Raw genomic sequence first — 25,280 nt, forward strand, 5'->3', positions numbered from 1 at the left:
GGAATGGTAGCGGGCGGTGGTGGCGCACGCCTTTAATCCCAGCACTCTGGGAGGCAGAGGCAGGCAGATTTCTGAGTTCAAGGCTAGCCTGCTCTATAGAAGTTCCAGGACAGCCAGAGCTATACAGAGAAATCCTGTCTCGAAACAAACAAACAAAAACAAACAAAAAATAGCTAACCTCAGAGGCCCTGCTTTACATCTGAGGAGACTGAGGTACAGCCTGACTGGTCACCTGTCCATCACTGTGGAGATTGTAACTGTGTGGGGGGGAAGGGAGGCTATGCCCCGGGAGGCAGGGCTTGTGCTGCTTGTGACCTGGGTGAGTCAGTAGGATGCTGTGCAGGCTAGTTTTATGTCAACTTGACAGCAAGCTAGAGTTATCTGAAAGGAGCAAACCTCCGTTGAGAAAATGCTCCCCATAAGAACTGGTTGTATGCAAGCCAGAAGGGTATTTTCACAATTAGTGATTGACACAGGAGGACCCAGTAAATAACCAGCCTGCGTCCATCTTAGGCTAAAAAGTTGTCTTACAGTAAAGACAAACTAGGCTCATTTTTGCTTATGATTAAATCTCTGTTTCTCAGGCTGGAGACATGGCTCAGTGGTTAAGAACACTGACTGCTCTTCCAAAGGTCCCGAGTTCAAAATCTCAGCAACTACATGGTGGCTCACAACCATCCATACCCTCTTCTGGAGTATCTGAAGACAGCTACAGTATACTTACGTATAATAAATAAATAAATAAATCTTTTTAAAAAAATCTCTGTTTCTCAAGGATTGGGCTATGTCACATCTGTAACCTTAACTACAAATGTTCTATACTGCCTGTTCCAGGAGTGGCAATCGTGTATTTATTTTATTTTATTTAAGATTTTATCTATTTTATGTATGTGGGTACACTAGCTATCTTCAGACACACCAAAAGAGGGCATTGAACTCCATTACAGATCCAAAAAACCAAAAAAAAAAAAAAAAAAAAAAGATTGCTTTTTTTTTTTTTTTTTTTTGGTTTTTCGAGACAGGGTTTCTCTGTGTAGCCCTGGCTGTCCTGGAACTCACTCTGTAGACCAGGCTGGCCTGGAACTCAGAAATTCACCTGCCTCTGCCTCCCAAGCGCTGGGATTAAAGGCACACGTCACCACTGTCTTGCTTAAGAAGCTTGCTTTAATTAATTGCTTGCTTTAATTGATTTGACCATGGTAGTTTGAGTCAGTGGTCTTTTCCTTCCATCTTTGGGATGTGGGCGGTGCCACCCTTGGGCACCTGGGTTCTATAAAAAAGGAGGCTGAGCAGCCCATGAAGAGCGAGTTACTAAACCGCACTCCTTCACGGCCTGGACATCAGTTTCTTCCTCCAGGTTCCTGCCGGGTTGGAGTTCCTTTTCTGACGTCAATGATGGGACCCCAATGCGCAAGAGCAAGGCAAACCAACCCTTTCCTCCCCACTTTGCTTTTGGTCACGGTGTCATCACAGCAACACTAACTCTAAGTGGGATAAATGGGAGGGGTGCTGTGGATGGACAGCCCAGTGAAGATGCCCAAGGCAGGAAGGAGCAGTCAGGCGGCTTGGGCGCGCGTGGGCATGGGCGTTGGTGTGCGCGCAGAGAAGGGGGGTGGCGGTTGGGAATTCTGATCTGAGAGTTGTGTCTGAGAGTCACGGCTAGGGAGGGGTGGCTGCGGCTTTGTAATCTCAGCAAAGACAGGTCTCCAAGGAGCCAACTCACTGACTTGGACCCTCTGGGAGTGTGGATGAGGGTGGTCCGACTCAAAGCTGTCATTGTCGCCTCCATACACGTCTCACTGTCTGGCGCCTAAAATAGACAGGAATAGAATGATCCCGTGAGAAGATTCTGGCAAAGGACTATGGGAAAGTCACGCTGGGAACCCTCGACTTTGACACTCCCAAAGTTCTGCTGCCCTGCCCAACACCATTGGGCCTCCCACATCTATCCCTGCCCACTTCGCTCGGGTTGGGGAGCTGGCAGGCTTGGCTGTGGCCTCAGCTCTGTTCTGTCATGGAGGAACTAAGTCACTTGCCCATGCCTCATCCCCCTGGGAGCCTGTTTCTCAGAGGTACGGGAAATAAGGAACTTCAGACATTTGCTGTGAGGACCCTGGCAATTAATGCGCGAAGGGACCAAACCCAGGAGCAGCACCGCTACCCGCCTCTGGATTGCTCTGGATCCCGGTTTCCTCACCTGTAAGGTGGCTTCTTTGCAGGTTTCAGGTCAAAATCCACGTTACGATCCTAAGAGCTCCCGGGACCTCCCTCCTGCACCTTCAAGCCGGACCCTCAGCTGCCACAGAAGGGAACGTTAGCCAAGACTGACACAGTTTTTTATGCCCTGAATTAGGCACACTGCCTCCTGCTCCTTGCACCCTGGAGGTAGAGGCAGATGATGTTCTCAGCCCCAGGGCTGCCAGCCACCCTGGTGGCTTACTCGTGGAGACTACCATGTGCTAGCCTGTCACGTGTTTGATTTAACTCCGGATTAGTAAATCGGATCCTGTTCGGTGAGGGAAGGAGTCCTTGGGGCTGCACAGCCCGCGTCCCGGTGCGCGGGGCTAGCGCGCCCTCTAGAGGCTGCTCTGCTCAGAGTCTTCCCGGACAGCCAGGCGAGCTCCAGATCTGGCCACCGGGCTGTCCCAAGGTTGGAAGATTCTTTCTGGTGCCTCCTGCCACTCTACCTCCACTTTCTGCAGCCTAAAAGCGCTCGTTTCATTACCGCCTTCCACAGAGGCAGCTCAGAGACCTCCCCCACTGCGGCTGCGCCGCCCCGCCCCATTACCATGGCGACTGCTTGTACACAGTTTCCCTTTCCCTTCCACCCTGTCAGGAACCGAGGCCCCTCCGACGGGACTGGTGCCCGCTTAGGAGGGAGCCCTCCTGGTTCTGGAGCGGGCGCACATGAACATCAAGGCCCCAACAAAATTGGCCGTGGGCAGAGTGAGGTTCTATGGTCAACACCACGGGGAGGTGAGGCCCCGGGGCTCTACGCAGGCTTGGTGGAGTCAGGTCCCAACTCAAGAACAGATCCTAGGTTTCTTTTTTCTTTTTTTTGTTTTGAGACAGGGTTTCACTATGTGGTTGGCCTTGAACAGAGATCCATCTGCCTCTGCCTCCCTAGTGCTGGGATCCAGGTGTGAGCACCAGGTCTTTTCGCTGCACACGATTTTCTTTCTTTCTTTCCTTCTTTCTTTCTTTCTTTCTTTCTTTCTTTCTTTCTTTCTTTCTTTCTTTCTTTCTTTCTTTCTTTCTTTCTTTCTTTCTTCCTTCCTTCCTTCCTTCCTTCCTTCCTTCCTTCCTTCCTTCCTTCCTTTCTTTCTTTCTTTCTTTCTTTCTTTCTTTCTTTCTTTCTTTCTTTCTTTCTTTTTTTCTTGATTTTTTCGAGACAGGGTTTCTCTGTGTAGCCCTGGTTGTCCTGGAACTCACTTTGTAGACCAGGCTGGCCTCGAACTCAGAAATCCACCTGCCTCTGCCTCCCAAATGCTGGGATTAAAGGCGTGTGCCCTGGGCTGGAGAGATGGCTCAGCCGTTAAAGGCTTGGCTCACAACCATAAAGGCGTGCGCCACCATCGCCTGGCCGCACGGTGGTAGCACAGGCCCTTAATCCCAGCATCCAGGAGGCAGAGGCAGAAGGATCTTTGCGTTCAAGTCTAGCCTGGTCCAGAGCGAATTCTAGGACAGCCACACAGAAATGTAGCGGTTTGGCCAGGAACTCTTCACGTAAAACAAGATTTCAGGCTCACACAGATGTGCTTTGTCTTTTGAGGCAGCATTAGGCAGGTCTTCATCATCGTCTTCCCTGGTGCTGCATCAAGGGTGTGCATCATCATTTCTAGCTTGGACCCAATGCTTAGGGTTAACTGAATTTGAGTGTTTGACCTAGAACTTGCTTTTGCAGGGCTGTGGAGTGGGAGCTGGAGTTCATGGCCCCACCCGGGGTTCCTGGGCAGATGAGGGATGGTTAGAGCTGAGGGGACAAAAGGCTCCCGACAGGCATAGGGCCACTTTTGCCCTGCACTTCCAGGTCAACTGCTCTGCCTTCTCCCCTGACGGCCGGACCCTGCTCACAGCCTCAGATGACGGTTGTGTGTACGTATGGGGGACGAAGAGCGGGCGACTGCTGTGGAGACTGGCAGGCCACAGAGGTGAGGCTCGGGCACCTGGCTGCAGAGAGCCCTAGGGCTGTGCTGAGCCTACACTGGTGACATAGGACTTTGGGGGAGATTGTTGGAGCAAGTCCAGCAGAGGCAGCTGGGTAGGGTGACACTAAACCTAACACTCAGGGGGGCAGACCTAAGAGATTCGAATTTCCCTCTTCCCGTAGAGCTACTCATGAAGCCCCCCAACCCCTAGTAATTTTATCTGTAGAAGCCTCCCCAGAGTGGGATAAATGTGTGATAGGCTTATTCAAGTCCTCAAGGTCACCTGTTGTGGTGCACATGTGAACTTGTCACCTCAACCACTGACACTGGGCTTACCCATGCAAGGGGCTGACTAGTTAAGATTCGTGAAGCAACAGTGGTAGAGGGCGACTAACACCAAAGACTAGCTTAGGCCAGAGCCTAAGAACCTAGCTGAGGCAGTGAGAGCGGCGCTGGGAGGAGGGGTCTGGATTGGACGATGGCCCCCAGATGGGCAAACTGAGATCCACTGAACCCAGCTCAGGCCAGGCCTCGTGGTCGGGACCACAGATGACAGATCTGGACTTGGAGGGCAGGACAATGCCATGTGTTCTGCCTCAGGCCCAGTGAAGTCTGGCAGTTTCTCTCCCGATGGCCGCCTCATTGCCAGCTCTTCCTGTGACCGCACCATCCGCCTGTGGGATGTGGCGCGATCCAAGTGTCTCCATGTGCTGAGAGGTGAGCCTTCAGTTAGGTGGGGAGCCACCCCCTCCTTGCTGGGCTTTGTCCCATCCTCCTGCCCACCTTTGCACTGGTGTCTGTAGGTCACCAGAGGAGTGTGGAAACGGTCAGCTTCAGCCCTGACTCAAAGCAGCTGGCGTCGGGTGGCTGGGACAAGAGAGTGCTTCTCTGGGACGTGCAGGTATGACGGGGCCTAGGCCCGAGGGGACAAAGGCACCCTTTGCTCTAGTGCTCCCCTGCTCTCCACACCCCAAGTACCTGAGACTTCCTAGGCCTCAGGCTCCAGCAGGCACTGCCCTTCCTCCTGCCCCGCCCCGCGGCCTCTGCAGCTCACTCTCTCTACAGTCCGGCCGCAATGTGCGCCTCTTGGCTGGGCACTGTGATTCCGTCCAGAGCAGTGACTTCTCTCCAACCTCCGATTCTCTGGTGAGCGTTACCCCCACCATGCCCAGCGTCAGTGGCCGTCTTAACAGTAAGGGCCGTTTCACACTCACTCCTGCCCACAGGCCACTGGTTCCTGGGATTCAACTGTGCACATCTGGGACTTGCGGGCGTCAGCCCCAGTTGTGTCCTACCGTAATTTGGAGGGCCACACGGGCAACATCAGCAGCTTGTGCTACTCAGCATCTGGCCTCTTGGTAAGCTAGGCTAGCCAGGGCGCACGGCCAAGGCCCGGCCCTATCTGCCTTTGGGGTCACTGAGCTCAGAAATGTGTTTAGGCATCTGGCTCCTGGGACAAGACCATCCGCATCTGGAAGCCTCCAGCCAACAGCCCGCTCCTCCAGCTCAGGGGCCACGCCACCTGGGTGAACAGCCTAGCCTTTTCTCCCGACGAGCAGAAGCTGGCCAGTGCTGGTTACTCTCGTACAGTAAGTCCCTCTCCAGATAAGCCTCAGCCTCACTTCGCGGTTTCAGTCATCCTAGAAACGTCCATGCCTAACACAAGCAAGGACAAGACCCAGAGACTGATCTCTAGTGACCGTGTCTGCAGACGTCTGGGCCTCAGAGCAATTGTCCTTCTAGGTCAAAGTCTGGGACTGCCTCACAGGGAAATGCCTCGAGACCCTAAAGGTAAGGTACCAGGGCGAGAGGAAAGACTGGAGCTGGCCTGGCAGGACTCCCTCCCCCTGACTGCTGCTGTGTTACTGACAGGGCATGCTGGACGTGGCCCATGCCTGCATTTTCACCCCAGATGGCAAACTCTTAGTGTCGGGGGCTGCAGATGTGACAACATGACAAGCCTGCTCAAAGCCCAGAACCTCTTCCAGGTCGCTTCCCCACAGGCCTAAGGTAACCAACCAAGAAAGCAGCCGGCAGAGCTGCAGAGCCTGCAGCAGGGCCCACCCGATCCTATCCCACAGGCTGGCACCTGCTGTAAGAAAGTGGTCATCATGGCTCCCCACCGCGCCCCACCGGCCCCACATGGCCAGTGTAAAACACGAAGCCGAAAGTCAGTCAGTCTTGCACTTTATTGTCGTCTGCCTCAGGCCTTGACTGCGTACTTGCGCAGTGGGTACAGCCGCTCCTTCCGCTGCTGCTTCTTGGTCTTCAGCTTCTCTTCGTGCTTGGTGAGCCGGCGGCGCATGGCTCTCGTCTTCTTGGGTCGCAGGTCCAGGGGCTTGTACTTCTTACCCTGGGACAGAAATGGCAGGGTGAGTGGGCACCAGGGGTGACTGGGAAGTGCTGAAGCAGGCGAGCACACGGAACTGCTGAGCAGACGGAAGGGCACTCAGAGAGAGCCCTTCAGCCGGGGCTGCCAACACTGGACAGGCTGGCAGGCCTAACATTTGCACACCTAACCCCCTAATTTCAAGAGTACAAGGGCCAGCCAAGAGGAGGTTGAGCTCCAGTTTTATATGCACCACCCACCAGTGACAAAGTAGCAAGTCACAGCACATAGGGCACTCCACACACACCCGGCTCTGTGGCGGCTACAGAACCGGCGGACACACCAGGCCTGGCTCACTAATGCTCTAGGCAACACTGACCATGGAAGAGGGCTTGGTCAAAGTCACCCAGACACAACAGACCCGAGCCTTTAACGGAACTTTCACCCTCCTCCACCTCTTAGCCCTTCCCAAGTGCTCTGCCCTCAGGGATCAGGTCCTGTGGGTCAGACCCCCACCTGTGAGAAGCCCGCCAAGAATTTCAAGAGGCAACAGCCTCCACTGCAAGCTCCCAGCAGCCTGCCGGAAAGTCTAGTTGGCTTTGTACAGTGGCTACTCCTGCCTGCAGCGGGCAGGCACGATGGGCTCCCATCCTCACACACCAAGATCCTGCAGGTGCAGAGGACCCTAGAAAGCACTGTAGGCTCTTTAGCCATGCCGCGTTCACTTGCCCACAGAGCAGCCACAACCACACCTCTCTGTTGTTCATTCTGGACTAGTGTGGACAGCGGGCAAACTCAAGCCAAGTGTCCGTCCACACAGCATGATGGACAACTACTACCCTGGTGCTCTGTGGACTGAGGTAGTTCAGTGCAGGTTTACTCTTGCCTGACACTGACATGTGGGACCTCATGGCTTAACCAAGTACCACCTAAACCAAAAGCACAGGCGCATGTGCGCACACAAGCACAATGTGCTGTAGAGTCACGTGTCAGCACTGGCAGTGAAGCACCAAACATTTCGAGTAAGTCCCACTATACCGGGGCAAGGTCAGGCCCCTCGACCACCCAGTACCCTTAACGATAGGTGTCTCGGGCCCAGCATCTCAGAAACCGAGAAATCGCACTTCAGGTCTGCCTAAGTCAAATGTCCCTCACGGGTGGTGGAATTACACCAGGACAACTTTCTGATGTGCCAGACTCCACCACATGGCTTCACGTAAGGGGGATTACCTTAAAATGGCATGGCTCCCCCACCCCAATTCTTCCAGAGACTAGCCTGGGCCACAGGAGCCAATTCCAGTAAAACATGGGAGTCTGAAAGCACTAACGCTATGACAAACATCTTGCAACTACCCCAGCACTACTCTTTACTATATGTAAGTACCCCGTGGCTATCTTCAGACACACCAGAAGAGGGCATCAGATCTCATTTCAGATGGTCATGAGCCACCATGTGGTTGCTGGGATTTGAACTCAGGACCTTTGGAAGAGCAGCTAGTGCTCTTAACCACTGAATGGTCTTTCCAGTCCCCAGCAATACTCTTAATATCCTCATGATATGGCCCCGAAGAGAAGCTTTTGGGGGGGGGTGTCCCTGCTTACCAACCGTGGGTGCCCTTATACAACCCAACCTCTCCAAGCCTTGCAACGGCAGGGGCTTGGCTGTGAGGGAGACACACAGAGCAGCTAGCTTTACCTCAGGCTAGGGTTCCAGTTCGTCTTATAGCAAAGCAATCCAACCCAACAACTACCGCACAGCTGAGCTCAAAGCTAGTGTCCAGTCTGCCCTCACCTCTGACCTTTTAACAGCAAGAATTCATGTCAGTCCCGTAAGTTGCTAACTGGGCCACAGCAGCTCCAGGCTCACCTTGTAGAATTTCCTGAGGTTTTCTTTCTGAGTCTGGTTAATGACAGTGAGGACTCGGGCGATGGATTTGCGTACCACTCGTCTACAGAAAGAGATGGCAGTGAAGATCAGGCAGGGACACACGGCCCTCTTTCCCATCACCCAGGAGGTAAAGCCAGAGGGAAGGGCAGGCTTGTCAACAGAGGCACGTGGAGACCTAATGCAGGTCTGGTAACGAGGAAAGACATTTCCACTCGGGCCCAGAACTCACACCAAAGGCCAGCGACTGCGGCCAGGCCTCCAAGTTAACTAGTTGCGTGTTAAGCTGTCACAGTCACAGACTGGAGAAAGAGAACAGATGTGAGAGAGAACAGTGAAGCCGGGTACAGGCTGAGAACGGTTGATTTCGGTCACGGTGATAGAACATTCACTCGTGACGAGCGCATGGTTTCAGCGTCTCCCTGGTCCTTACCCCTGGCTTCCAGTCTCATTACAACCACGCGCGGTGGCACCACCATGGCCCTTCAGGAATACCCTATTCTCCCACCACGGTAGCTGGCCAAGGCCAATGGCGGAAAGGACGAAGGTAAGGAGGGGTGAGCACCCGGCTGGGGGCCCCCGGCCCACTTACATCTTGGAGAGCTTGGACGCGGCGCCGCCTGTCACTTTGGCGACGCGAAGCTGGGACAGTTCCACCTTCAGGTCGTCCAGTTGTTTCAGCAGCTCCTCCTTCTTCTTGCCGCGCAGGTCCCGAGCCTTAATCTTGGCCTGCACGAGAAGCGTCGCTGTGGGTCACACCGAGCGGGGCTCCCGCTTCCTCCGCGGCCGGCCAAAGAGGGGCCGTGCGGCCTCTGGGCAGCCTCAGCCGGCCCGAACCCGGCACGGCCACATTCGCAGGCCCCTGCGCTCCCTGAGCCCCCCACGCCCGCCCCGCGCCCCGCGCCCCTGTCCCCGCGTGTTCCCGGCGCCCGATGGCCCCCGATTCCCGTGGCCTCACCATCGCTGCGTTGTTCACGGCTGAGGCCGCCTGGTTCGAGAGAAAGAGGAAAGGGCGGGGCCGACTTCCGCAACTTCTGCCGAGTGGCGCCGAGCACGGCCAATAGCGTTGCGGCGTGGGACGTCGCCCCGCCCGTGCGTAAGCGCGTCGGTGGTGCCCTCCGCTTCCGGGGACTCCTGCCCTACCAAGAGGGTGGCTGGTCTCTAAGCAACACAGCTGGGGAAACTGAGTCTCGGGATGAGCAGCACCTGGCCGGCTGGCGACAGCGCAGTGAAGGCTGCAGTTCTGCCGCTCACTCGGGGTTTTTTTTGGGAAGCCTGAGATTCTCTGGTGTGTCCGGGCCTGAGCTAGCCGCGGGTGGTGTCGGGCGCGGGCGGCATGGGGTGAGGGTTTTCTTTACGCGTTTGAGACCGGGTCTCAGCAGTCGCTTCCGAATGCTGACAGTACAGGGGCGCGGTGCCTCGTGTGAGAGCGAGCAGCGAGCATGTTTGCAGGTTGGGAAACCACCTGTGGGAGTTTGTTATCCTTCCACCGTTCGGCGCTCGAACGCGGGTGGTCCTGTCCTACTGAACCGCCCCGCTATCTCCCCCACCCCCTTTTTTAAAAAGTACAAGGCTTCCATATATATCCTGGGCTTGTTTCGTACCCAAGTTTGGCATCGAAAGTGCGCCACAGAAGCCGGGTGGTGGTGGCGCACGCCTGTAATCCCAGCACTTGGGAGGCAGAGGCAGGCGGATTTCTGAGTACGAGGCCAGCCTGGTCTACAGAGTGAGTTCCAGGACAGTCAGGGCTATACAGAGAAATCCTGTCTCGGAAAAAAAAAAAAAAAAAAAAAAAAAAGAAGTGCGCCACCACGTGGCAAGGGTAACAGTAGAGTCAAACTCCAGCAAGAATTTACGGAGACGGTATGGAGTACAAATCTCATCTCTAGACTCTTAGGCATTTTCAGTTCTTGTTTTAGGTCTGGGCACGGTGTTACAGCGCCCAGGCAATGGAAAAAAAGGATCCGGAGTTCAAGCCTCCTTCATTACACCCTAAGATGTATTTTTTTTTCCCCTGGAGACAGGGTTTCTCTGGGTAACCCTGGCTGTCCTGGAGCTCACTCTGTAGACCAGGCTGGCCTCGAACTCAGAAATCTGCCTGCCTCTGTAAGATATATCATCGAAACTGTCTCCAGAGAGAATCCAAATTGTGGTTTGGTTCCGTGGTAGTGTTTCCCAGGCATGCACAAAGCTGTGTTGAGTCCCCCAGCACCGATACACGAATAAATAAATAAAAACTCCGAAACAAAATCAGAGCCTTGCTGTATTACTAGTACCAGTTGATATCTTGGCAAATCCCTTTGAGGTTTGTCTATCTTTGAGGATTAGAGGAACTAAACTGAAAACCTGAAAGCTCCCAGCCAAGACCTGACATGTAAAGATGGAGGGAGGTATCAGTTGGTATTAACACGGTTAAAGCGCCCATGGCCCTTTAGTCCCAGGCAGACCTCCAGCATCTAGATCAGAGCAAAGCCGGCTAGATATTAGCTTCCCGTGATGAGTGACCAAACTGACCAACTGGAGTCCTTTATTTTCCACTCCACTGCCCTTTGCCCAGCAGGGTTTTTTTTTTTTTTTCTTTTGGTTTTTTTCAAGACAGGGTTTCTCTGTGTAGCCCTGGCTGTCCTGGAACCCACTCTGTAAACCAGGCTGGCCTTAAACTCAGAAATCTGCCAGTCTCTGCCTCCCAAGAGCTGGGATTAAAGGCGTGCGCCACCACCGCCCGGCCCCATCAGATTTCATATCAGGGATTTAAAATCCTCTGCTGGCCATCAGTGGAGCATGCCTTTAATCCCAGCACTTGGGAGGCAGAGACAGGTGGGTCTTTCAGAGTTTAAGGTCAGCTTGGTCTACAGAGCAAGTTCCAAGACAGCCAGGGCAAAACAGAGAAACCCAGTCTCAAACAAGATAGACAAAAATCCTATTTGCCTGATGAACATCCATGAACACAAGTTACAACATGATTTAATTAGCATATTTGAGACTACTTCCCTGCAAAACCAGAATTTTTGATATTAAGTTCTTTCTGACCAACATGTTCTGGGGGAGGGACTGGAGAGATGGCTGCGCAGGTAAGAGCACTGGTTGCTTTTCCACAGGACCTGGGGCTCCATTCCCAATACCCATAAGACATGGTGGCTAGCAACCATCTTAATTCCAGTTCCAGGAGGCCCCCACAGCCTCTCCTGGCCTCCAGTAGGCAATACACGCACGTGGTACACAGACATTCTTGCAGACAAAATACTGCTAAGTAAAATAATTAAAACAAGTCCTGGGGATATGAATTTCTACTACGTCCTGATCAACTTGCATCCCATATTACTTTTAAGGTGTAGGGCAGGACTACATCCAGGACCTGAGATTCAGCAGATCCGGTAGATTCAGCGTCTACTTGCTCCCATGAGAACTAGCCTTTAGCATCCCAAGGTTAGGGTGCATCTGCCTGGCAGTTTTTGATTTGAAGTTCAAGAACTGTGTAAGGCAAAACCATGTTTCACCTGATTTTTGCTCGAGTTCTGTTTGGTGAAAATATAATAGTTTTCGTATAATTACAAAAAAGATTCATTTTAGCCTACAGCTGGGATAGAAACCACCTTCCTCTCAAAAACAGAGAAACCCAGTCTCAAACAAGATAGACAAAAATCCTATTTGCCTGATGAACATCCATGAACACAAGTTACAACATGATTTAATTAGCATATTTGAGACTACTTCCCTGCAAAACCAGAATTTTTGATATTAAGTTCTTTCTGACCAACATGTTCTGGGGGAGGGACTGGAGAGATCAGATCCTGAGAATTCTGCAGCTTTCGCCTCCTAAAATAACGCCTCTTCAGTCAGGAGTATCGGTGGCCACAGAATCTTCTTTATTTTCCGAAACGGCCGCAGGAGTCGGTACATCCTCAAGTAAAGATGTCATCAAGCGTCCTGTCAGCCCCCGGGCTACACATTACCGCCTTTAAAACCGTTTACTTTTAACAAAGAAGTCCCTTGTGGGTCCTCTTGTGCTTAGTGTTTAAAAGACGCTAACGGCACTGCGCGTCACTGCCTCTCATCCCTTAGCTCAAAGATTTCTTCCTCCGGAACCGATAGAAAGCTGGATGCGCCGCTGCCCGGCTTCTAGGACAGTAACGGCGGCAACGTCCGACACCACTACACCAGCCCTCCACGTTCCGTGGCGTAGCCCCGCCCACAGAAGCTTCCGGTTCCGGCACATCCCGGAAGTGGGCGGGCGACGGCGGCTGCGCGCGGAGGAGGGGAGGAGGTGCCCGGCGGCCGCTTCCCGCCCCCGAGCGGAGCCGGTGCGGAGTGGAGCCGGTACGGAGCGAGACCGAGGCGGCTGAGTAGCCGCGGCGCTCCCGCCATGGCCCGGAACACACTGTCCTCACGCTTCCGACGAGTGGATATCGACGAATTTGACGAGAACAAATTCGTAGACGAGCACGAAGAGGCGGCAGCGGCGGCGGGCGAGCCAGGCCCCGACCCCTGCGAGGTAGACGGGCTCCTGCGGCAATATCCTTCCCGGCGCGGCGGCCCGGCTCGGCCTTCGCACCCTGATCGCCCCAGCCCCAGCCCCTCCCCCGTCCTCCGCCCCTCCCCCCGGCTCCTGCCAGTCCCAGGCTCTCCGGGTCCGTCCGTCGTTGGTGGCCTCACGCCTTTCTCAGCAGCGCAGCCCTGGAGCTCTTCTCCCTCCGCTCGGCCGCGCTCCGCATCCTTCAGGGTGGCCATGCATCGGCCTTGGTATCCCTTTATCCCTCCCTGTAGTAAGCGGGGTCATTCCCAGGTGCTTGTCCTCAGGAGGGACGGGGTGAGCCACCTCGGATTCACTGAGCAGCCAGAGCCACTGCCCTCCTGCGCTTGTCTAACTGGCTTTCTTGGGCCCGATTGCAGCCCGGCGTGAAAATAGGTGGGTGGGTGGTTGGAAGAAGACTGACTAGAGGGCGGAGGTGGGGGAGGTGCTGCTTTAGGACCAGCCCTTAGGTGTGATACGGCCTGCTACCTTTTACCTGTCGCCACTTTCCTCAGCACGTTGCATTTTGCGTCTTTATGGACCGAGTACATTCAACAAGTAATGCGACTCTGCCATTAACCGCCTTGTGCAGAAAGCGTGGAAAAACCTAGTGATGCAGAGCTCAAAAACACCGTACAGTGTCAAGTGTAGAAGTGGCTCCCCGCGACTGAAAATGACTGCTGGTGGCCAGAGAAAACAAGCATTTAGAACAGAAGAGTAAAAATAGAGGTGATTGTCACAGCCGGCTTGGTCTCTTAGCAGTTTGAGCACCACAGGAAACTGATTTATTCTCACAGGAAATTTTTTTTCTTTATTCAAATAGCTTGACGGGAAGTGTGTACCCCTCCCCCGCACTTGCCAGGGTAGGGTTGGAGGCTCTTGCTGTATATAAATCAGGTTCTGGGTGTTTAATCAGTTGACTCAGCCTGGGAAGTCAGGTGTACTGCTTTTGGGAGGAGTCCTATAGTGCTCCTCTAATATATCTTGAAAACAACCCCTTTAGACTGAACAGAATGTGTTTTTGAAATGAGATTTCAAACTTTTTATTTCCTGCACCATTCAGTTGGTTAAACTGGGTCATGAGAAGGCCCCTAGAGGGAAAGATTGGTTTTTAGTATGGTGCAGGGTACTGACTGATTTATGTGTAGTTACTGTTGACAAGGCTCCAGAAAGATGCATTTGGACCAGAATACTAATTATATTGATAAAGAGACTGGGCTCTGTCAGCTGCTGCCTTGGTACTGTTGCTAGGACTTGTTGAAGGCTCTGGCTGTTCTTTCTCTTCTCTTTTCTTTTCTTTTCTTTTCTTTTCTTTTCTTTTCTTTTCTTTCTTTCTATTTTGAGGCAGCTTAGAGGCATTGGCATAGCACATAGAGGAGATGGCTTCTACACTCATGGCAGTGTCAGAAGCCTTGTTACCATGGAGAGTGGACCTCTTGGGATTGGGAGAAGGGAGGCTAGCAGATGAGAAGTGAAACCCTAGCAGATGTCAGGCCCAGGTAGGGAGAAGGATGGAACTAGTAATTGAGTCCCTGACAGGTGCCAGGCTTTGCATTTAATCTATGGAACCTCATAGGAGGTCTTAGGAGACAGTAGCTAAGGGGTTTGGGGGACATTAGGAGGTGGTGGTCTCAGGGCTGTGCTGTGACTGCCACTCTGGAAGAGCAGAATGTGGAAACAGAAAGCTGCCATGCATCCACATAGGCAGCCTCTAACCTGTTTTAACCTGCTGGTCACATACTCTCTCAACCTCAGCATTCTTAAATGGTAGGACAACTACTGTAGGTCTTACCACTTCATTGGGTGTATCACTGAACACACAGCAGGTGCCCTCTGAAACTTGGGCCCAGGTTGTAGTAGGGGCAAGGGATTGTAGAAAGGGCTTGGATTTGAAGGCAGTTCTGAAGTGTAGCTTTGTGACCTTGGGCGGGTAATTTCCCTTCTGACTCAGTTTCTGTGTCTCTAGGCAGAAGTCAGGCTCTTGTCCTGGGGTGGGGGGGATTAGAATAAGGTAAAATGTGACTGTATCTGGTCCTGGATCCAAATACCCCCAGGGAGATTTTTTTCCTCTACTTCAGTTTTAAAGTACCAGTGTAGCTCATTTTCTGCCTCTGTGAAACAGCTTCTGGTTCTTGAAGTAGGACTGTAGAGCGGTGGTTTTGAGCGACTTTGTAGTTTTTTTTCACCCCACCCCAAGGTAATTTGGCAATGTTGGGTGACATTTTGATTATTACAGTTTTGGGATGTTACTGGACACTTTAGGGGTAGAGGCCAGGGAGGCCACTAAGTATCCTGCAGCATATATGAAAGAATCATCTGGTTTAAAATGGCTGTAGGGCCATGGCTGAGAATGGTCTAGAGGGTTCTTCAGTTGCCACAGCCTGAAACTACTGGAAGCCATCTGGGTATGGAGGCTAGTTTAGTAAACGTAGAGGTGCCTCTCTGCTCCCCGTTCTACCCAGAATTTGTGGGTCTTTGATTGTCAGTGGTTGCTTGACAAGCTGAGTGCTAAGCCAAACATTTTCATCCTTATGGACTAATTATATCATTTCTGCCCTTCCCTATCTATTTTGTGAATGAAATGATTGTTAGTCCACGAGTACTGTTAAGCTTATGGGACCTTGCTTATTGCCTGGGGATACCAAGTTAGAAAAGTTATGGGATGGAGGGTTATAAGTGGCTGTATCAGGACTATTCTTTGTCTGAGGAAAAAGAAACCCAAAACTAAAGATAAAGGGTGCCGGTGCCTGTCCCCCTTGTAAGGTCGGTCTGTTCCAACATGGTGAGGGAGAGACTTGCCTGGTGGTGCTGACTAGCTTTTCAAGATGGCACTCACTGGGGAAGCTGGGAATTCAGGTTTGCACCAGAGGCTAGCTGTTCACACATGGGTATTGTTGCATGGACAAAGGTAAGGACCTGATTGGGCAGAGTCATTCCCTGTTCTATTTCTGAAGCTTTTTGGCTTAAGCCAGTGTTTCACATGAGGAAATGAAAGTTGGCTGATGTAATTCAGTTTAAAATAGGTGTAACCTTTGGGGACATAACCTAGATTGTAATTTTCTTTTGTGTGCGGTGTATTCAGAACTCAGCAGTGAATGTGAAATTAGGATTCTAAGGTTTGTGGGCAAGGGAGCAAACGGCTCATGTTGTGGCCACAGTGAGACCTTGCTGACTTGGAAGATAGACAACCCCCTAACTCCCTTTGAGACATGTTTTAACTATGTAGCTCTGGCTGGCCTTGAATCTGCCTAAGAGCTGAGATTTAAAGGCATGAACTACTAGGCCTAGCCTGGGAGGTATACTGACATACTTGATTTCTTGAGCAGTTTGATAAGCGGCACAGAGTGAAGATGGTGATGGTAGCATCAAATGTCTTTAATCTCAGTACTCAGGAGGCAGAGGCAGGTGGACTTCTGAGTTTAAGGTCTAAGATGAGTTCCAGGACAGACTGGGGTATACAGGGAAGACCTGCTTTGAAAAATAAAATGAAAACTATCAAGATGTGTTTGCTTCTATTCCCTTTTAGAATGAGAGAGGGTAAGAACTCCTTGCAGTCCATTTGTGCGTGATTTGCCATGAAGACCCTGTAGAGCAGACAGTGCCTACCACTAAGGATGTGCAAGTGGGCTCTGAAGGGACTCTGGCCAGCTTCAATGTGGCAGGCATGGCTCTGGCAGACCTTGCCCTTGCCAGAAACAGATCATATTCCTGAAGCTAGCCCCTAAAGTCTATTTGGCCTTATTTAGCTATTTCCTGCTCCCGAGGCTGACTACCAAGGCTCAGCTATCAAAACATTGAAGTCTGGCAGTCCAAAGCCTCCTTTGGCTCACCTATTAACATGCCCAATTAAAATGAAACATGTCATTCTAACAGGTTTTCCCTTTTTTCTTTTTGGATTTGGTTTTTTCGAGACAGGGTTTGTCTGTGTAGCCCTGGCTGTCCTGGAACTCACTCTGTAGACCAGGATGGCCTCGAACTCAGAAATCCACCTGCCTCTGCCTCCCAGAGTGCTGGGATTACAGGCGTGCGCCACCACCGCCCGGCAGGTTTTCCCATTTATACCTTTATTTTTATTTTTGGGGGGTTCTTTGTATAATCTTGGCTGCCCTGGAACTAACTATGGACCAGGCTGGCTTCAAACTCAGCAATGCATTTGCCTCTGCCTTCCGAGTGCTGGGATAAAAAGTGTGCAGCACCACTGCCCAGCCCATTGTACCTTTATAAACCGCCATCTTCTCTGTGCCCCATCTGTTGTCTCTATCTAGAGGCAGTCCTTTATCCTCATTCTCTGGGACAAATACCTTTGCCCCCTTTCCCTTGCTTCTTTCCCCTTCTCCCTCATGGTCTCTCTCCCATGTTTGTCTCTTATTCTCTGCCCTCTGAGGCAAATAAATCTCCTTTGTGCTGAGAACTTGGTATTGGGGATCCTGAGACTCTTCCTTTCAGGCTTTATTAGTTTCTGACACAAAAGAGGGCAGTTTTTTGCGGAGGAAGCTTCAGGGAGATACTTCAGGAAGAGCTTGCAGGTTGGCAGAGGTGCCCTCTGCTCCTTCCTGTGACTCAGGAAAGGTCAAGGCTATAGCAGCCTGTGCCTGTCTGCAAGAGGCCAGCAGGAGACAGTGGGTGGTATGAATAAGATCCCTTTCACTACCCTTGAGCTGTATATTACGGGAGGTCATTAATGAAAGCACGTGCATGTTTGAGCCTAGCCGTCCTTAACTGGCTTTGATGCACAGGGGACATGCTTCGGGCGTTCCATGCAGCCTTGCGGAACTCACCAATCAACACCAAGAATCAAGCTGTGAAGGTAAAGAGGTTGTGCTGCAGCTGTCAGGGCCAGGACTTCGTGTCCTTAGCAGCAGTTTGACCTCCCTGGGGCTTGGACAGTAACTGCATCACTGGGAGTGTGCTGCTACTTGGCATTGCTTTTCACTGAAACCACTTGGAATTCCTTAGATACTGGTGCAGTGGGTAGCTTGATAACCTTGTAATCTAAAGTCTAAGGTCTTGCTGATGTATCAAAAGTAGTGATGCTTGAGGCTGGGCTAAATAAAGCCCAGTGCTAGAGGGCTTGCCCAGCATATGTATGTATGGTCCTGGGTTCAACCCCTGACACCATAAAAAGAAAGTCATATTATTACCTATAGTAAACTACTTGTTCTCTCCACAGTAAGTGGAATCACTTAATTGTAAAAATAAGTGAAATTTAAAGCCAAAGTTTAGCTCACCCATGTAGCTCTATCCGAGATGAATTAGAAAAGGTTGGTGTTTCTGGCATATTTTGTGTTGGTTTCTGCAGTAGTGTAGGATTGCAGCTCCTGGCCTCACTCACTCTTTCCTTCCTTTATAGGAACGAGCCCAGGGTGTAGTCCTGAAAGTACTCACAAACTTTAAGAGCAGCGAAATTGAGCAGGCTGTGCAGTCACTGGACAGAAATGGCATTGACTTGCTAATGAAGTACATTTATAAAGGGTTTGAGAAGCCCACAGAAAATAGCAGTGCAGTGTTACTCCAGTGGCATGAAAAGGTATGTGACTGCGTTGCTGCACGGTAGCTTGCAGTTCCCCCAGGTCCACACTGGGAGGCCAGACTCAGAACAGAGGTAGGATGGTCTGATGGGCATGGGAATGGCAGGTCTAAACTTTGATATTGAACATTCACCTTACCCTGGAAGCACCTGGTGAGGATCGTCAAATATGGGCAGTCATATTTTTGCTTTCTACCTGTGGATTTTTAGGCTAGGCAGGAAAACTACCCTTGATATAGGACAGGGGCAGGTGGCATGGTGAGGTAGGAAGGGGCTTAGTTGGGGCTTCATTATGTTTCTTTTGCTTGTGGAAGACAGCTGCTGAAAAGGAGTTGACGACATCTTTAAACATGTAGGCCCAGCCTCACTGCTAGAAGGAGCAGTTGGCAGAAATTGGAGTCATTTATTATGGCTTTCATTCACTTGAAGGAAACTTTTTTTTTTTTTTGGTCCCTGAAGGATAGAGGACCAAGGTATGTGTCAAACTTTTGTCCTGTTTTTGTCAACTGCACACCACCCCCAGCCCTATAACACTTAAGCAGAAACACCCACCACTTAGGGGTTTCCAGACTGTAATGAACACAGTTCTTGCCAGTGGTTCAGCATGAGATTTGTAAGAGTCTCATGTAGTTCCTGTTGGCCTCAAGTTTGTTTTAAACCGGGACTGGCCTTGAACTTTTGATCTTAGTGCAGAGATTGCAGGCATGTACCACCATGTTGAGTTTTACATGGTGCTGAGGATGGAATCCTGGGCTTAATGCGTGCTGAGTGGGTATTCCACCAACTGAAGTACATACATCTCCAGCCTGGGATTTTTTTCCTATGGTAGAGACAGAACCAGGGTGCTGGCAAGTGGTCTTGTCCTGAACTATATCCCTTGGCAGTACTGAGTTTTTAAGTATGCGGCTTTTACTGGTAGGTCAGTTACAAGGAAACTCAGGCTTTGTTGTGTGCTTGGGGACAGTGGTCCCAAGCCAGTTGTATTGCTAAAGAGCTGGAAGTTTTTGGGAACCTTGCTTCTAGGACAGGGCTCTCCCTTGAACTTGATCTCTCAGCAAGCCTGTGACATAGTGGGATTGAGGTCTGGGAATGTGCCCTCATCTCCAGGTGAATGAAGTGCCCCTCTGGCCAGTCAGGTACCATTTGACTTGTTTCCTTTTCCTGTCTCCACAGGCCTTAGCTGTAGGAGGATTAGGCTCCATTATAAGAGTTCTTACAGCAAGAAAGACTGTTTAAAAAAAAAAAAAAAAGAATCCTGTTACCTTGAGAAGAATTTTGGATGCCCAGGCTGGTGAAGAAGGGACTGACAATGGACCATCTTCCTAGAACTCCCAACTAAATACTTCAGGACACATCTGCTGGAATGTATTTTACTTTTGAGGTGGAGGGAGAAATTGTCTTATTGATTCCTAAATTCTTTGCAGGATCAGAATGTCTGCCTTTGTCTACAGAGTAACACAAAACCAACACTTGACTATCAGGCTGACTGTGACTAGCCAGATGATGTCAGGTATACCTGTGAGCACTGTCTGTTTGAAATGGGGAGGGACTGTTTGGGCAGGTGCAGATCCAAGGGCTGTGGTAAAAAGGAAGAGCTTGGGTTCTGAAGTGGAAAACACCTGAGAGTTTGTACAGTCATCCTGTCTTCTCAGAGAAGACAGGCTCTCTTGGGTTCACTGTAAAGTGCCTGCTGCATCAATAAAGCTCTTGTCTATTCATTGCGGTGTGTTCTCTCTCTGCTAGATGGTAAAGAAAGGGGTAGTCATGAATAGTTAGGTTTGGAAAGCTGGTGTGGAGGGGTACAGGTGTCCCTGTCCTGCCATCCTGGGGGAGGGGAGAGCAAGCAGGGTGATGCCACAGCTATGCCATACTTTAACTAGTGGTGCTGGATGCTGCTACCGAGAGACATTTTGCTGAGTGTTTATTTTTCTTATTCTTTTGATTTGTATGTACTTTTGGAGCTTTATTAAATAAAGTGCCAAACCTTTAATGATTGAGGCTTCAAAAGTCATCCATTTGTGTGATTACAGGTGTAGTCTTGGGCAAGGTCTGATCACTGTCTCCTGATGTAGGGTCTGTTCTAAACCCCAGTAATAGCAGTCAGCTCTTAGCCATAAAGCAAGTGCTCCTGAGCCTGTAATTGCAGCTTAAATGCTGGCAGAGGCCCCCATTCATATTCCTGCAGCCCTGTGGCCAAAGCGTCACTGGCCCTGTCCTTCCTAGATCCTCTGTAGAGTCACTAATGGACGCCTGAGAGGTCTGTTTTTTTGGATTTGATTTTTTCAAGACAGGGTTTCTCTGTATAGCTCTGGCTGTCCTGGAACTCACTCTGTAGACCAGGCTGGCCTCGAACTCAGAAATCTGCCTGCCTCTGCCTCCCAGAGTGCTGGAGTTACAGGCGTGTGCGACCACCAGCCGGCTCTGAAAGGTCATTAAATCACATTTATTCACCTTTAATCTGAGGAACATGCTACCTTGAAAAGACAAACATACTCTGTAGTCCTTGAAATATATTTAGTACAAAGCTGAGGGGTGGTGGCGTACAGCTTTAATCTCAGCACTTGGGAGGCAGAGGCAGGTGGGTCTCTGAGTGTGAGACCAGCCTGCTCTGCAGAATGGGTTTCAGGCCAGTCAGTGCTATGCAGAGAGAGCTTGTCTCAAAAACAAAACTAAACAAAAAACAAAACCCTGAAGGATTAGATTGGACACATCAAAATAAACACATCTCAAGCTTTATCAAGTAAAACTGACTATAGTTGCATCTTGAACTTTAATCAAAAAGTATTGCACCACAAAAAACTCTGCTACAGCAGTTTTTAGATAATACTATCCCTATTTACATTGGTAGTAAGATCACAGTCCAGTGCTCATATATAAAGGGCTACACACTGTCTCTTAACCAAGTTTATAGAAGTAAAGTGCATGAAGCCACTTGGAATAGCTACTGCACTCTTCTAGTGCTGGAGGAGCTCAACGTGCAGTAGGAAAGCCATTCTAAATGAGTGGGCCCCCAACACCTGCAGGCAGGTGTGTGTGTAAGAGGGAGACAGACAGACAGACAGACACACCAGCTCAAGGGCCTGAGAAACTTAAGGTGTAGAAAAGGCTTCCACAGCTGAACTGCAGTTGCCCCTGGAGGGCTATGGACTGCTCTGCCCTCTGGGGTTTCTTACCTGGGATAGGAGGAAGGGGAGGAATCCTACTTGGAGAAGCCACATCTTCCTCTGTAAAATCACATAACTGGGGCTCTGGTTTCATGTCCCCACTAAAGGGGAAGTGGCACCCTAAAGGGAGACTTCTGTAAGAAGAGCCACAGCCAAAGCAGTGCCATCCTGATTCAGATTTAGAAGGCAAATGCTACAAAAAGTTGGATTTCTGTATGACACATTATATGCACATACACAGGGTGACTTTGAGCTGAAGAAGATAAATTTACCTAGATACACGGTAACTTTTAAGAGCTCCAATTATTAGTTTACTTGCTAGTGAAACTCATCAAACCCAATCAAATGGCTTCCCTTGAGATCTGATGTGGCTTATCCAGAACAAGTGTAAAAATGAACATAAGTTTCTATCAGCTAAAACAGGCATATGTGCTATCCAGTGTGGCAGCCAGATGGGCTGCCTGGGTGCTGTGTATCAATGTAGTGTCATCAGAAATAACGAAGGTAGGAGAGGGGCAGCCTGCTTCCAGTGAATTCAGCAGGTTGTTCTTAAGTAGAAGTGTGACTGGTGTTTGCTCAGTGGTAATATGAGAGAATTCAGAGCAAAGCTGGAGAAACTACTGCTTCAAAGAGCAGGTACTGCAGAAGGCAAGAAAAATTACAAAGGGGCATGTGTCCTGGCACTAGAAAGACTTGAAGCTCTGATTTCCTTTTTAAATGGATTTTATAATACAGAAGACATGTTTATAATAGCGAAGAACTTTTGCTATAAAAATAGTTTTAAAATGGTTTACCAGCAACCCATCCAAGACGAGTACATTCATTAAGAAGGCAATTGAGTGTATTTGGTGCTATACGTAGAGATCATTCCGTCTGCTTGCTAGTTTTCTCAGGACTGGAAAGTTGCATACTCATCAGTCCACACTGGCCCCGTAACCTATGAGATGGACACATCTCAAGTTCTAGGTGGTTGGGGAAACAAAGTGTAATGATACTTTCTTGAGAGGCAACAGTGCATGAAAACCCAGACATGCTAGTGGAAGTGGACTCCAAAGACCACCGTTGAGTTGGCTTTTTATGAAAGGACTATCTCCACCTTCAGTCTTGTTACCTCTGCTAGATAATTTTCACCTGACATGCCAATCACCTCAATTTTAAGTGCTAATGTTAAAAGAGGACTCCGTTGCAGCTGGCCAGAGCTGGGATATTAGCAGCACTGAAAATCTGGGCAGTGCCCAGGATTCCTTTTCATTTAAAGACCATTATATAGAATTAGCTCCCTCTGAAGTTCATTATCAGTCTGCAGGGAGGTGGGCCTAAAGACTTGTAAACTGTCTAGACACTTGAACAAAATACTGCAGTTACATCGATTTATAAACCCACCCAGTCTGGTGTGTCAGTATTCTTTTCACAGGAGGAGTGTCAGCCCATGTAGCTCTATCCTTGGGTGGGTCTAGGACCATGGTATCCGAGGGCTGGAGATAGATGGCCGGATGCTGCCCTTGGGAGCTGGTTTGGATCCAAACCAAGACATCTGCATTTGGAACAGAAAAGGCTTCTGAGCTGACAGACAACTACATGCAGCGGGAGCAGAAGTGGCCCTTGCCTTTTAGTTATCCCAGCTGGTAAGAGGAGTAACCAAGAAGCCTCCACTGTGCAGGGCCAAGGAAAGTTTGTTTGGACTTAGGAAAACAAACTTTTGACACAGAATTGATGAGTAGGAGGTTTCTCCCACTCCATTACAGCATTTATGCAGGTGCCTTAGCAATTTCATGGGGTTTGCTGTGCTGTTGGTCAATCTGAGACTTTGCATGTACCAGGCAAGCACTTTACCACTGAGCTACACCCTAGCCCAGGGGAGAAAAATGTTAAGTGTAGGTGCCAGTCATAACTGGAGCAGTTGAGAAAGTGCCATCAATGAAATGCTAACAGTCTGGTGGTGACAAAGGAAAGAACATTAGGTAAAGAATGTTCTTTCAACTGCCTGATCAACTTCATCCAGCAATGGAAACAGCAGACCGGGAAACTCACCTTGTATTCCAGAGTCTCTTTGAGCATATTCTCCTCTTCTTGTGAGAAATTCAGCAGCACTGACACTGCTTTTATGAGATGAAAAGCCTGAAACAAAACCCACGTTTGCTGCCATAGGCCTTAGGCCAGGCAGGCAGTTAGGGCTAGGGCAGCCTTCTTGTCTCCTTGGTTCACGAGGATGAGGTGGTGCAGCTCCAGCTTTTAGACATCTCTCACTGGGGACATCCTACCCTGCTCTTCATGGTGGACGGACTATTTATAGGTCACTAGCTTCAGCAGCGTTCAGGCTAGAATTCAGAGAGGGAACCACATCTCCCCAGGAGCTACTTCCCATCATGATCTGCTCAGCAGGTCAGTACTGAAGGATGAGGGGAAGAAGCAGAACTGGGCTGAGAGGGAAGCCATGCAGAACTCTACAACCACCCCACCCCCATCCCCAAAAAGCAGCTTGGAAGCCTTTACCTCAGATTCTCGACAGGACATGAATTTTAAAACAACATGTTTAAGGTATTCAAAGTTGATCTCTCGGGCATCAGTCAGGTCAGTATTATTAGTGACAGAAGGGGCCATATTTGGTATCTCAGGGCCTGTCTTCTCCCGGACCTCAAAAAGCTCACTGTCAGGTCTGATTTTCTGGAAAGCAATTGGAGATGTGCCGTGTCAAACCCCTGAAGCTAGGTCTAGGATCACAGGGACTCTCCAGCCCTAGCTCCTTGAGTGACTGACTGCCCACATCACTGGGTAAAAGGGCCTGTGATTAGGAGTCAGCTGAGAGGAGTGAACTAGGTCATGTTTTTCTGTCTATTCTAGAACACAGGCAGGTATGCAGAAGGCAGACTCAGACCTTTTCTCAAGGTCATATGGTCACAAGAACACGTCTAAGATCTAAGGCCGTACTCCCACCGCTACACACCTGATCTCTGCAACCAACTAAGACCAGGCAGCCAAGGACCCTGGGTTGACCAGAGTCAAGGGAGGGTATGGGAGTTGGGGAGGGTGGTGGTGTAGGGCTGGTTATGTGGAGGGCACTCACCAACTCTTTCTGTAGAGTCTTCTTAAGTTCCAGCATCCTCTGCTGCATTTGCTTCATAATCTGAGGTAACCCACCCAAAGCCAGCTGTCAGTGTCAAGTTAGGTCTTCAGAGGCCCTGCTGAAGGCGCATTCTCCTTACCCCTTGAGCTGCCTTCCCAACTTGCTGTTCTACCCCTTGCTTTCCGGGGCCCCTGAGGGGCTACAGTACTACTGTTCTCTTCACAGTACACTCCCTACCCAACCTTGTGTGCTGGGTCCTCAGCCTATTGGTAGTGCTTGTACACTTTGAGAGTGCTGCTGTGAGTGGTTCTGCAGAATATATTCCATTGTTTTAAAAAATTAATTTTATGTGTATGGATGTTTTGCTTGAGGGTATGTCAGATCCCATGGGACTGGAGCTGCCATGTGGATGCTGGGAACTGACACCAGGTTCTCTGGATAAGTGTGCTCTTAACTCCTGAGCTTTCTCTCCAGCCCCTTTCTTTTTATATTTAATCAGTGGGTTTATTATTACAAGGCTTGAATGTGGTTCACTACACACTCCATTATTCATTAGAAAGGTTGAGCTTCATTTTCCTAATTTAAAACCTTTTCTCAGTGACAGGGATCAAACTCAATGAGAAATTATTAAAGATTTATTTTTAAAAACGTTT

At 50.1% G+C, this 25,280-nt stretch overlaps 4 protein-coding genes across 5 annotated transcripts in view; 2 read left to right on the forward strand and 2 right to left on the reverse strand.

Moving 5' to 3' along the window:
- The first annotated feature begins 2,898 nt into the window (after window positions 1–2,898).
- On the forward strand, window positions 2,899–6,172 carry Wdr38 (WD repeat domain 38). The gene is made up of 9 exons (XM_052181123.1): window positions 2,899–2,976; window positions 4,031–4,151; window positions 4,749–4,865; window positions 4,952–5,049; window positions 5,214–5,294; window positions 5,375–5,506; window positions 5,588–5,737; window positions 5,892–5,939; window positions 6,021–6,172. Exons 1-9 carry the CDS (start codon window positions 2,908–2,910, stop codon window positions 6,102–6,104), a joined length of 900 nt encoding a protein of 299 aa, XP_052037083.1. The 5' UTR covers window positions 2,899–2,907; the 3' UTR covers window positions 6,105–6,172.
- Window positions 6,173–6,319: 147 nt separating this feature from the next.
- Rpl35 (ribosomal protein L35) lies at window positions 6,320–12,727 on the reverse strand. The gene is made up of 5 exons (XM_052181020.1): window positions 12,519–12,727; window positions 9,321–9,714; window positions 8,955–9,091; window positions 8,345–8,426; window positions 6,320–6,501 (listed from the first exon to the last, which is right to left on the reverse strand). Exons 1-5 carry the CDS (start codon window positions 12,725–12,727, stop codon window positions 6,352–6,354), a joined length of 972 nt encoding a protein of 323 aa, XP_052036980.1. The 3' UTR covers window positions 6,320–6,351.
- On the forward strand, window positions 12,629–20,117 carry Arpc5l (actin related protein 2/3 complex subunit 5 like). The gene is made up of 4 exons (XM_052182428.1): window positions 12,629–12,874; window positions 17,607–17,679; window positions 18,223–18,399; window positions 19,573–20,117. Exons 1-4 carry the CDS (start codon window positions 12,726–12,728, stop codon window positions 19,633–19,635), a joined length of 462 nt encoding a protein of 153 aa, XP_052038388.1. The 5' UTR covers window positions 12,629–12,725; the 3' UTR covers window positions 19,636–20,117.
- Window positions 20,118–21,115: 998 nt separating this feature from the next.
- Golga1 (golgin A1) overlaps window positions 21,116–25,280 on the reverse strand; it is a 46,731-nt gene continuing 42,566 nt past the window's right edge. The window contains exons 20-24 of one of the 2 annotated variants that reach the window (XR_007977817.1): window positions 24,628–24,687; window positions 24,057–24,227; window positions 23,595–23,681; window positions 22,947–23,097; window positions 21,116–22,500 (exon numbers count right to left, since the gene is read on the reverse strand). Coding sequence is in view for 1 of the 2 variants with exons in the window: in XM_052182427.1 (XP_052038387.1) it covers window positions 23,017–23,097; window positions 23,595–23,681; window positions 24,057–24,227; window positions 24,628–24,687 (399 nt within the window). In the remaining variant the exon portion in view is untranslated. Of the gene's footprint in view, window positions 23,098–23,594; window positions 23,682–24,056; window positions 24,228–24,627; window positions 24,688–25,280 lie in introns of both variants that reach the window. The other variant, XM_052182427.1, reaches the window with a different exon arrangement.

Source organism: Apodemus sylvaticus, chromosome 5 (genome assembly GCF_947179515.1).
Source record: "Apodemus sylvaticus chromosome 5, mApoSyl1.1, whole genome shotgun sequence".
NCBI lineage: Eukaryota > Metazoa > Chordata > Mammalia > Rodentia > Muridae > Apodemus > Apodemus sylvaticus.

What these genes read in the sequence shown, in the direction of transcription:
- Wdr38 (XM_052181123.1), top strand. Translation starts at nt 2,908, where the DNA reads ATGAACATCAAGGCCCCAACAAAATTGGCCGTGGGCAGAGTGAGGTTC. An exon ending in ATGGTCAACACCACGGGGAG is followed by an intron (nt 2,977 to 4,030) that starts GTGAGGCCCCGG and finishes CTGCACTTCCAG; the next exon opens with GTCAACTGCTCTGCCTTCTC. An exon ending in ACTCAGCATCTGGCCTCTTG is followed by an intron (nt 5,507 to 5,587) that starts GTAAGCTAGGCT and finishes AAATGTGTTTAG; the next exon opens with GCATCTGGCTCCTGGGACAA.
- Rpl35 (XM_052181020.1), bottom strand. Translation starts at nt 12,727, where the DNA reads ATGGCGGGAGCGCCGCGGCTACTCAGCCGCCTCGGTCTCGCTCCGTAC. An exon ending in CCGTGAACAACGCAGCGATG is followed by an intron (nt 9,092 to 9,320) that starts GTGAGGCCACGG and finishes CTTCTCGTGCAG; the next exon opens with GCCAAGATTAAGGCTCGGGA. An exon ending in GCGTCCAAGCTCTCCAAGAT is followed by an intron (nt 8,427 to 8,954) that starts GTAAGTGGGCCG and finishes CTCTTTCTGTAG; the next exon opens with ACGAGTGGTACGCAAATCCA.
- Arpc5l (XM_052182428.1), top strand. Translation starts at nt 12,726, where the DNA reads ATGGCCCGGAACACACTGTCCTCACGCTTCCGACGAGTGGATATCGAC. An exon ending in GTAGACGGGCTCCTGCGGCA is followed by an intron (nt 12,875 to 17,606) that starts ATATCCTTCCCG and finishes GCTTTGATGCAC; the next exon opens with AGGGGACATGCTTCGGGCGT. An exon ending in CCAAGAATCAAGCTGTGAAG is followed by an intron (nt 17,680 to 18,222) that starts GTAAAGAGGTTG and finishes CTTCCTTTATAG; the next exon opens with GAACGAGCCCAGGGTGTAGT.